General features: G+C 43.4%; 3 protein-coding genes across 3 annotated transcripts; 1 reads left to right on the top strand and 2 right to left on the bottom strand.

Annotated features, from left to right (window-relative positions):
- Positions 1–2601: 2601 nt before the first annotated feature.
- Positions 2602–4975, bottom strand: LOC129618349 (uncharacterized). The gene is made up of 6 exons (XM_055533118.1): positions 3977–4975; positions 3709–3930; positions 3413–3656; positions 3028–3130; positions 2725–2977; positions 2602–2667 (listed from the first exon to the last, which is right to left on the bottom strand). The coding sequence occupies exons 1-6, from the start codon at positions 4973–4975 to the stop codon at positions 2602–2604; spliced, it is 1887 nt and encodes a 628-aa protein (XP_055389093.1).
- Positions 4976–7034: 2059 nt separating this feature from the next.
- LOC129618348 (protein FAM50A-like) lies at positions 7035–8653 on the bottom strand. Its single transcript, XM_055533117.1, has 7 exons — positions 8461–8653; positions 8284–8404; positions 8020–8180; positions 7701–7859; positions 7453–7646; positions 7242–7361; positions 7035–7193 (listed from the first exon to the last, which is right to left on the bottom strand). Exons 1-7 carry the CDS (start codon positions 8651–8653, stop codon positions 7035–7037), a joined length of 1107 nt encoding a protein of 368 aa, XP_055389092.1.
- Positions 8654–9442: 789 nt separating this feature from the next.
- Positions 9443–10514, top strand: LOC129618347 (uncharacterized). Its single transcript, XM_055533116.1, has 4 exons — positions 9443–9538; positions 9587–9720; positions 10171–10282; positions 10344–10514. Exons 1-4 carry the CDS (start codon positions 9443–9445, stop codon positions 10512–10514), a joined length of 513 nt encoding a protein of 170 aa, XP_055389091.1.
- The last annotated feature ends 249 nt before the right edge of the window (positions 10515–10763 follow it).

The following is a 10763-nucleotide window of genomic DNA, read 5'->3' as shown; positions in this document are numbered from 1 at the left end:
GGAACTAAACAAAATTCCCACACTAGGAGCCTCCCCGACAAGTTGCAGAGTGCAGGTAGATCAAAAGATGGACACTCAACTCCCCCTCTACTCTTTCTGCAGGAGATGTATAAGGTCACTATTCCACCCGCTACTCCAACATCCAAAAGACTTCGGGTATTCGTCAAGTCTATTCCGATCTCGGTGTGGCGGAAACAGTGGGAAAGTCAGAATAAATGGACCGGAGAATATGTTACGGACGGCGAGAATTTCGTCATGGAAGCGGCGACGCTGGCGTTCCTTCAGCGTAGGAATTACTCATGTTTGAACCGCGAACACGCAGTTTCTCTTTTTCATAGAGTATGGTCCCCGATCTCGCACCGCGTCTACTCGGAGTGTTAGAACTCTCAGGCCCCGTCTCAAAAAACAACAAGATGCAGCGACGTCGAACGCTTCAAACGCAGGGTGGTGAAGCTCCACGCGAATGTGCTAAGGGCGAACCAACGACAGAAGTGACACACGTCGTCATTGTCAGCGAGCTCTACGGAGAAGATCTTCTGGACTTTCTTGAACGGAGAGAAAAGGAAAAGATCCCGGTAGGATAACCCGAAATTTTCTAAAAATCGTTAAGTAATCTTTTTTTTGGCTTCCCCAGCTAACTGAATCGGAGAAAAAATCGCTTCAGCTCGATTGCATCTTTCTGCTGAAACGCCTCCACCATCTTGGATTGGCTCATTTAGATTTCACGCCAGAGAATGTGTTATATGGAAGATCCGGACTGAGGATGTGTGATTTCGCGAAGGCCACTCCCGTATGGAGCACCAATCTCCGCCACGTAAAGGTGATGTGGAATCCGCAATCCTCTTCTTTAATCCCTGCAACAGGTCGATGGAACGTATGGGTGTCCTCCTTTTCCTTTTGAGTCCTGTGAACCAACGGTGGGAAAGGGAGCTTACATGCCCCCCGAGTGCTGGAAAGTCTATTGGAGACTTGAGGTGGGAGAGCCTGTCACTGGGTATCGAGCTCCTAAGTTTTTCGTCAGGACACGAGGGTTCAATATCCATTGGAAGAATTGTGGTCGCTGATCAAACCGACCGATCGTACCGCGTATTACTTCCGCGTTGACAGTGCTGATGTGTATATGGCTGGAGTGTTGCTGTTCTGGCTGTGGTCGGAGGGAGGTATATGGAAATGCTCCGACGTGAAACAGGATGAGAAGTAAGTAATTTAACTGTCCTCTATTTGCAATAAAACTGGTTTTCAGGTACAATCATTTGGTTAAGAGTGGTTTGAATTTCGACTTGTTCCGGGAGTGTCGCTCGTGGCCTTCCGATCTCAAGGAAATCCTTCGTGTAAGTTTCATTTGGAAACAACATCCAAGGGATGGTCTTTTAGGCTGCGCTGAGACCTGATCCGCGCCATCGAGCCACATTGGAAGATCTCGTCACTCATGCATGGTTTACTGGTTGCACTCCCTCTCCAACGAGGGAAAGGTGAGATAAGCGCTCAGAGTGACGAAAGTGATTGGATGCTTCAGATGGTTGAAAATGGCATCCTTCCATGACTCCTCCAATACGCCCACTATGGCATCGCATCAAAGTGTTAACAACGAAACTGCTTCTGAAAGCCAACAATCTGCCACTTAGACCGACCTCGCTTGTTGAGTTTTATTTGGGCCAAGGTGCCCGCGGTGTTCGTTTAAGTGTCTGGGTGTCCGAAGATATTCATTTTTTCTTTTTTTTTGTTCCAACCATAAGTGTTGATGCTTTGTTGATTTCGTAGTGGCCAATAAGAGTTCATTAGGAAGAAATCACGTAGTGTCATACATTTTCTGTGCTAGCGAGACTGTCCTCCACTTTTGGTTGCTTTGGCTTCGTTTCGATGAATTTCTACCAACAAACAGAGAAGTTCTCCGCCCCGGTCACTTTCCTCAACAAGTACTCACCTGTTTGGATCGCACTGCTGCCACGGAAGTACTTGTTTCCTCCGCGGGCTCGATGATCTGCAAAGGAGGATTGATGGGAAGGTACCTGTATCCCACCTTACCATCTTACGCCCATAGAGATGGGTGTGCTGAAGTGCCTCCTAAGAAGCAGAAACAGTTATCGTGACACCTGGGAGTCCCTCTCATGACTTACTAGGGCCGTCAAAGCTTCAGAACGTGACATCATTTCAATAAATCCATACCCACGACTTCTACCGTCTGCTTTCGTTGGTATGCGAATAGCAGTGACATTTCCGAACGCCTGAAGGAGAAGACTGCTAATACAGAATGCCAACCGAAACCCTCACGGTAAAGAGGCGCCTCAGATCCGTCTTGGAGGCCTGGAATGACAAATTCCTGACAGTGAGCTTGTTGGTGACTTTAGACAAATCAATATTATGGAGGGGTGAAGAGTCTGTAGAAGGTTCCGCTGGTGCGGAGGACCGTTCTGAGATTCGAAGATCCATGGAGCGCCCATTGAGAGCCATCTGAAAGCAAAATGCGGAATACTGGGAGTACGCGTTACTCGTACCCCTTGGAAGCGCTTCAGAGCATCACTTGCTGCCTTTGGAGAATTCAACTCAACGAAACCATAGCTGCGAAACATGAAACTACCAGAAATATGGAACTTCTTTTTCTCACCCCATGGACAGAGAAACAGAGCCGCCTGCAGCATTAACCGACTTCTTCTTAGCAATAGTTGCCTGTAGAGCACGATTTTAGGAATTCGTGAAAATAAGGTCCATTTAGAGCTGACGTACCCGAACAAACCCTTTGGCTTCGCTGAATGCTTCGGCAAGTTGCTCTTCAGTGGTTTCAAAACTGAGATTCTTGATGAAGAGGGAGACGTGTTTAATTTTTCGAGCGTCTTCCTCATCTAACAGACGCTTCAATTTTTCACTCTCTTCTTCTTTGTCTACAACGTTAGATTGAGCTGCAAGAGAGACTGCAGTAGTCGGCTTTGGTGAGTTGAAGATGTCGAGTGGGGCCCACTCCACAAAAAGTGGAACATTTCTGAGATAGAAATTTGTTCTCGCGTTCATTTCTCCCGATATATTTCTCACTTGAAACGCGAATATGCTGTTCTTTTGAAGGCACTTCTAGCATGATCGGCTTCCATGAACTGCACAACGGCCACGGTTCCAGATGGCGCTAAGCAATAGCGAACTGCAACGCAATGACAAATCAATCTTCGTTGAATGAAACCCTGTACTCGCCTAGCGGTCCAGACTTTGAAAAGAGTTCAAAGATCTCTTTATCTCTGCAAAGGAGGCAGCGAGTGAAAGGATCAGAGAAGCCCCAACTGTTTACTTCGTTCCGGCGGGTAAATGCTTTAAGATAATGGTGTCAGTGGAGCGCTCTGTTGTTTTCCCAACTGGTTGCTCCTGCAAGAGTCCTACACCTAATGCAAGGAGTAACTATGGAAAGAAAGCACTTCTATCCAGTTACCTTTTCTTTCAAATGCAGAAATATTAATTCCTTCTTTTTTCAGCCACTGCTTCGTTTGCTGTATCAACTGAGTTTCGCCCAGCGCTACTCTAGCAGCAACGCTATCATTCCGATCATCCAAAGCGCTGTCTAATCCAGCACCAAGAATGTCTCGCTTCTCTAATCCCATTTGTTCAGCAATTGCATCAGTTGCTGCATTCGCTGAGACGTAAAGTAGATTCCAAGTTTTGACATCTTCAGCCCTCTGTGAATCACAACAGGTGACACCATTCAGAAGAAGTTCTCAACAGACTCACCTGCTTCAGCTTTTCTTCCAGCTGGCGCTTGTATGAGCTTGACGCCTTCTTCTTCCCACCGGCAACTTTTTCTACAACAAGTGGTTCTTTTTTGGGCTGCGCAGGAAACGCGCGGACGACTCTTCCTTGAATAATTGAATGATGGATCTTGGGCAAAGCTTTCACTGCATGCTCTGGGAAAGTAAAAGTCACGAATGCCCTTCCTTTGTTCTGCAAACCGTCCTGCAAACAAAAGGCCTTGACGTCAAAGGATCAAACTGCAACAAACCTCATCACGGCAAAGATGGATCTCTGACAGTTCTCCATAAGAACTCAAGCACTCTTTTAATTCATCCTTCGTCATCGAATATGGCAAATTCAAGAGCATCAATCTTCCTACATCACCTAGAGTCTCCATTGACGCTTCATCACTTGGTTTTTCAACGCTAGACATTTCAACATCTTCATTTGGTTTCGATGCTGATTGTTCTTTCAGCCATGCAAGTGGATCGTCATCCTTCACAGCAGAACTTTCCTGTTGGGTAGGACTCGCAATATCTTCTGTTCCGCTGCTCTCTTCATCTTCACGCATCAATCCATCTAATACAGATGTTGCTCCACTAGAAATTTCTTCCTCCTTCAACACGTCTTCCTCAACTTCGTCGTCATTCTCATCGTCTTCGCTATCAGCAAACTCAACGTGCTGCCTACTACTCGACACGCCCGCCTTCGTTGGCTTCACTTCCTCTATTACAATTGACTTGATTTTCTTTGCAGCAGGCTGAAAGTCGTCCTTCCACGTTGCCATCCCTCGCCTTTTTGAAGCAACGAGAAGAAACTCTAATTTCTGGGGATCCTCTGCCACCTCGCGGCTCCTCGTAGCAGCTTTTTTTCCCTCTTTTTTTTCCTTTCTTGTTTCCTTGTTTTGTTCTGACTTCTCTCTACTGCGAATAAACGCCGAACTCCCCTCAGCATGACGACTCCAGGGGCGGGGTATGGATGAAGAACCAGGGGCGAATGCATGGGACACGTTGAGCTTGCAAGTGTCCAAAAAAGTATTCTGGAGAGTTTTTATTGCACTACTCGCATTTTTCGCATCAACAAATCCAACAAACGCGAACTTCCGGGAAGTTCCGTTCTTGTCTTTCGGAATCCGAACATCCGTCACGCGAGCGCCAACCCTGTTTTGGACAAATTCACGAAGCTTGTCCTCTGCGTAATACTGAGGGATGTTTTTCACAATGATGCGCGATGTCGCTGCTGTTGGTTCAGCCCCTACGGCAGCCATCAATTTAAAAAAGGCAAACAGATAGGTCCAGAACTGTTTGTGAAAGAAATTCTGAACGAGTTCATCAGAATAGAACTCAACACACTCATCTTCAATTGAACAATGGCTGGAATGCAGGGGCTTCCGCTCGCATGCTTTCTAGAGGCGGCGGGGGAATAAAAGTTTCGATTGGTGCTTGTGATTGACCTACATCACAACCATGAGCACTTGATTACTGTTGATGTACTTTGTAACAGTGTGCTATGGCATGTTGCCAGCCACTTACCTTCTGGAATTCTCGTAGGGCTGGTTCCGTGTTGAGATGGATTCCGTGGTCGTGATGAATGGCGTTTTCCACCAGAATTGCGTCTTCTGTGCCTCTTCTCTCTCTTTCGTTCGTATCGGTGCTTGCGGCGGCGACTTTTTTGAATCAGAAACACTCTCTTCGTCTGTTCGGCTTGAGTCACTAGTGTCGGTGCCTTTTTTGTGTCTGACGAGATAGTCAGCGGTTACCAGAACGTGCAATACCAATGCTTCTCCTTCTGTGTAACTATGGGATCCGTTTGGGTCTGTGGGAGAATCTTTCCATAGATCTGGGTTCTGAATGTAAATCTTCAATTGAGATTTCAGATGTCGAAATGGGATCGCATCACGAGCCACTTTCGCCATTTTTCTTTTCGTTTTCGCGGGAACTGATAAGCTAGAGCCAATAACAAGTTGGTGCATTCTTTGATAAAAGTTCCAATAAGATTCTCCTGAGAAACGTCTCACTCTCGATAAATCATTTGATTGATTGTCTTCCACCATCGGAGAAACATGAAAGGTCAACACTCTTTGAGCACAGCTTCTTCAACAGAACAATTTGAAGATAAAATGTCCAATACAACAGATCTGAGGCAAGGCAAGTCGAGCAATGACATGCACAGATCGAGATCTTGAATTGTGCGAGTGCGCCTTGCTTCAGGAAGAGATAGAAGATACTGGAGCAATTTCAATCTGCATATCCGACCGTATTCTTGAGGAATAGATGGCTCGTCTAACGCCTCAGCAATTCTTGACAACGCGGTGGAGCACATTCTGATTGCCAGGACAACTTGACTGGGAATTCTGAACGCGTTCCGGAATGGAAATTTAAATTTGCGTCTTTTTTGCAACGAGTAAATTTCTTTTGCTCTCTGAATTTTTTGATCTAAGGATGTCACATTCGCATCTTCTATCGAAGTCATTTCTTTTTCTAAAGAGTCAAATCCAAGTGAGTTGGATCGGACCAAGTGCTTCAAGGATATTTTACAAAATTTCGCGACATCTAAAGAATCGCACATCACAAGAAAGAAGCAGAACAACTTCGAATCATCAACCGACTCGATCTTCTAAACATTTTTCTTATCGGGGCGTTACCAATTTCTTGTTTAGGATTAAGCGGCGATTCTCCTCTCACTCGATCATTTTCGTCATCTGCTGCTGATTTAACTTCAAAATTAGATTCATCCTCTGACCTATCAACATCCAACACAATTGGAGAAAGGTGTCGACTACAGTTTCCGGATTGCTCCTTCCCCTCTTCATGGACAGCCAATCGCAGACAACAAGAGGAGACCCACGGTCTTTTTGGTTATAGAAAGAATCAGATGGAAAGTACACACGAAAACATCCCCCCCAAAGTGGAATCCCTTATAGCAACTCTCCTGGATGGTGACCGCCAAAACATATTCAGTGAATTGAATTCGAATGAATCCGATCATGAAGTTGTCAATGAAGTTCGTCAAGGTAAAGTTTCTATTCAAATCGTTCTGAAAATCTACTTTTTGTTTTGTAGTATTGCAACAAAATTTGGTTGAATGGACGAAAATTAGCAATCCGATGATTCGTGAATTAATCGCTGTAGTGAAGAAATATGAATCTCCGCTGCAAACTTCCAACAGAAAGTTAAACTCTACAAACCGCATCGCCGCCACTCTCAACCCCATTAGGCTGGATTCGCAATTCATTGGTGGAAGCAATACAGAACGTGATGCCATAGCATTCAAAGTGGCAGCTTGATCTTCAGCGCGACAATTTTTGACTGAAGTCTCTGTCTCCTTTAATCGTGTATTTCTCGAACGTCTTGTTTGGATCGTACTGTAAAAAAAACAATTACCATTGATGGCATTGTGCAACTTACTGCTTCCCATCTTGATGCAGGAAATATGTGCTTGTTCTTCTCATACCATTTCCGATCAACAATCTTTCCAGCATGAGACTACATAACAAAAATCACTCAGCGTCTATATCGCGCATCTCAACTCACTTCATCCTTTTCTATTCGAACATCAGTCCGCATTCGAACATCCTCATGAACATCGAAATTAAAAAGCGGTCCAGATTTTCCACGCGCTCTACTTCTTATCAAATCGTGAAATGTCACATGCTGTAGAAATAAAGCATCGGTATGAGTTTTTTAATGAGCTGATGATTTCCCTAATGGCTTCAAACAAACAGTCCGCGTCATTTCTACTCACATGAGGAAGAATTAGATCTTCTTTAACATAAAGCAAATTTTCATTAGATACAGATTTTAATTCTGGAAAATCTTTTTCAAGGGTCTTCCGACATTCAGTAATAAATTGTCCAATTGTCTTTCCTTTTTCGATGTGGATAGAGCGCCGATGTCCATTCCCATCCCAATATGAGTAAGTAACCTCAAGCATATCGTCTGAAGACAAAAAGATACAGAGCACGATTCCTTGATCCATCATCGTCTACTCACGTTTCTCTTTCTCTAATTCTTCATAGTAATTCTTAATTAGTTTTTCTTTCTCTTGTCTTATCTTTTCATCTCTTTCAACATCTGCCAAAAAAGAGGTGTTCACAGTTGGATCCTTCCCAAAGTACTTCTTCTTTGGCAAAGCACAACTTGACGATAGACCTGAATTGTAAGGAATAGACAAACAAGACATAAACAAGACAGACAATTGCATGAACAAGAGATCATACGAGAGAATTAAACAGATAAATTGGAACCATAAAGACAAAAAGATAAACGCCAATGATTAGAGAATCATCCCACACAAATGTGTTTCACTTACTAGAATCGTCGCCTTCTAGATTTTCACTTTCACTTTTTGAATCTTCATTTTTAACTTCATTACCAACAGCTTCCTCTTCCTCTTCTTCATCTTCAACTTGAAACGATAATTTACTGGTTGCAGCTTTTTGTTTTTTCAGCCGAGTTGGAATATCTGATTCTCTACAATAACACAAGACATAATCAAATGACTCGACATTAAATGACTCTACAAAGATATTACTCTACAAAGGATATTAGATGACTCTCTCTATATTATTCATACTTCTCTTCTATCGCCTTCTCCTGTTGATGTCTTAGTTCTTCTAATTTTCTTCGTGCTTCTCTAAATGCGTCTGCTGAAACGAGTCCAACGGTTTGTTGACGGAAAGACTCCTCCAACGCCTCTGAATAAAAACAACATTACGACACCCACAATGGAACATCAACGCGATCTTCTGACCTGTTGTTGATCCTTGATATTTTTCATCAATTTTATGCAATCGACGTTTCTTCGTCTCACTCTCAATCTCTTCTTTTGTTTTCTCTAATTCTTGATGTCTTTTCTGTCTCTGTTGTAACAATTTTAACGCCCTTCCTCCTTCAGAAGAATGGATCGTTTGGAGTACTGCGTTTCCGGATTCAAGCTTCTCCATTGCTCCTGTTGATTTCTGTCGACCAGGTTAACCTTGTGATCGAAGATGAGTCATCCGACTTCAAAGGTGGGAATACGTTTCATGTCGTCGACTCGCTCACTCTCTCCTACTCTTAGTGCACGACGTGTCAAATCTTGTTGCCGACTTCGGAACTCAAAACGCATCACAAGACAGATTGGCATCGATACAATCTCAAGCGCAAAGTTGCTGGTTTGCCTGAAGTCACCCTGGAAATCTTTGAGCGCAAACTAGAGGCAAGTTTGATTTCTCTGATCATGTTGTCACTCATGTTTTGTCACTCAGTCCGTCAGGGAATCTCGTCCCGCAGAGTCGTCCAAAGCGTCAAAAAATCTAGGAGCGTCTGAGAATAAGTCTGATGAAGCATCTGGAGACGTTGAAGCATCCAGTGCTAAAGTTGCAGAAGATCCAGTGAGATATCCATCAACATGTAACAGTCTATTCGATAATCATGTAGGAGAATCTATCGACCAGTAAGATTGTCCACATTTGTATTCGAATTGTTTAACTTTATCTTGCGCGACTCTTTTTTCAGAAATATTCTCTACATGGCAAAAAGGTTTTCCTTCTTTATTCCCGATAAGGAATATCTCAAGGATAAAGAAGGCTTGATACAGTAGGGATGCTTTGTCACTCTTGCCATCTTCTGCCAAGCTTGCATGATGGATAATCCATTCTCCTTTCAGATATCTTGGTGACAAGTTGTACGAGGGACATCAGTGTTTGTATTGCAATCGCTTATTCAAAAGTTTCTTTGCTGTGAGGAACCACATGGTGGCGAAAGGTCACACTTCAATCGGGACAAGCACAGAAGAGCAAGAATTAGAACTTGAGGCTTTTTATGATTTCTCTGAATCGTACAAAGAGGTATTTGGGACTCGCAATATCCTGAAATTGAATATCTTCTTCGTTTAGATCAATTTTGCGCATTTGAAGAAAAAAACTGTTGCAGCATTGATGGGAAATGAAGCAGTCGACGATGAAGACACTTGGGATGATGATGATGAGGATGAGGAAGACGAAGAGCTTGCAGATTTGATTGGGAGACAGTGAGAGAGAATTGAGAAGCAGATACTGAGTGAATCTCTATTTTATGTTGTAGTGGGCTCGAACCGGCGAGAATCAATGATTATGGAAATCTAGTGTTGCCTGGGAGAGGAGAGTAAGTTCTTAGTTTATGTCTATTTGATAGCTCTTGAATATCATCATGTTTTGAATATCATCATGTCTTGAATATCATCACGTCTTGAATATCATCACGTCTTGAATATCATCACGTCTTGAATATCATGTCTTGAATATCATCATGTCTTGAATATCATCATGTCTTGAATATCATCATGTCTTGAATACCATCATGTCTTGAATATCATCATGTCTTGAATACCATCATGTCTTGAATATCATCATGTCTTGAATATCATCATGTCTTGAATATCATCATGTCTTGAATATTGAATGTCTTGAGTGTCATCATGTCTCTGATGGTATTCTTTCAGGGCGGCTCACAGATCTATCGCTTACGTCTATAAACAGAGAATCGGGAAGAAACGTAATGATCCCGTCCGATTAGCTCTGTTGCATGCCAAACAGTTGAAAGCACTCACAGAAGTAAAAGAACGGAATTGGGGAATTGGGAAGACAAAACATTTATTTTGTTTGTTTTTTTCAGAACGGAGAATCTGCTTTAGAAAAAGAACGCCTTTCTCGACTCTCTCGTAGACACCATCAACAACAAAGTCAAGCTCAAATGGATAGAATTCAGAGGTTCGATTTGCGTGTTGGATCAAAAGCAAACAAATTGAACAGAACCATGAAGACCGCAGAAAAGTATTTCATTTAGTTTACTCCAGGGTTTGTCTCCTCCAGTTTTTGTGTTAATTTGACATTTTGTAAAACTCAATCTGGGACACACGTCTCAATGCTGATGGGATGGAGATTCATTACGCCGACGTCTTGATGCGCCTCGTGAACTTCGGCTCCGCCTCGAATGGCCATCTGGAGACCGTCGCCGTGACGATCGCTCCCCGCCATCTCGCCTTCGTGATGATGGAGATTGTCGTCTGCTGCTTCGGTGTGTTTGACTAGCACT

The sequence above is a fragment of the Condylostylus longicornis genome, unplaced genomic scaffold (assembly GCF_029603195.1).
Source record: "Condylostylus longicornis isolate FDR11 unplaced genomic scaffold, ASM2960319v2 ptg000831l, whole genome shotgun sequence".
Classification (NCBI taxonomy): Eukaryota; Metazoa; Arthropoda; class Insecta; order Diptera; family Dolichopodidae; genus Condylostylus; species Condylostylus longicornis.
The sequence above is the reverse complement of the archived record's forward strand: the minus strand, read 5'-3'. Positions and strand labels throughout refer to the sequence as shown.

Excerpts from the sequence above, each read along its gene's own strand:
- LOC129618347 (XM_055533116.1), top strand. The coding sequence starts at position 9,443 with ATGGTGGCGAAAGGTCACACTTCAATCGGGACAAGCACAGAAGAGCAA. Across the intron at positions 9,539-9,586 it reads TCTCTGAATCGTACAAAGAG|ATCAATTTTGCGCATTTGAA; the intron begins GTATTTGGGACT and ends TTCTTCGTTTAG. Across the intron at positions 10,283-10,343 it reads AGTTGAAAGCACTCACAGAA|AACGGAGAATCTGCTTTAGA; the intron begins GTAAAAGAACGG and ends TGTTTTTTTCAG.
- LOC129618348 (XM_055533117.1), bottom strand. The coding sequence starts at position 8,653 with ATGGAGAAGCTTGAATCCGGAAACGCAGTACTCCAAACGATCCATTCT. Across the intron at positions 8,181-8,283 it reads GAGAAGGCGATAGAAGAGAA|AGAATCAGATATTCCAACTC; the intron begins GTATGAATAATA and ends GTGTTATTGTAG. Across the intron at positions 7,860-8,019 it reads TCTAGAAGGCGACGATTCTA|GTCTATCGTCAAGTTGTGCT; the intron begins GTAAGTGAAACA and ends CTTACAATTCAG.
- LOC129618349 (XM_055533118.1), bottom strand. The coding sequence starts at position 4,975 with ATGGCTGCCGTAGGGGCTGAACCAACAGCAGCGACATCGCGCATCATT. Across the intron at positions 3,657-3,708 it reads TGGAAGAAAAGCTGAAGCAG|AGGGCTGAAGATGTCAAAAC; the intron begins GTGAGTCTGTTG and ends TGTGATTCACAG. Across the intron at positions 3,131-3,412 it reads TTCTGCATTTGAAAGAAAAG|TTCGCTATTGCTTAGCGCCA; the intron begins GTAACTGGATAG and ends ATTGCGTTGCAG.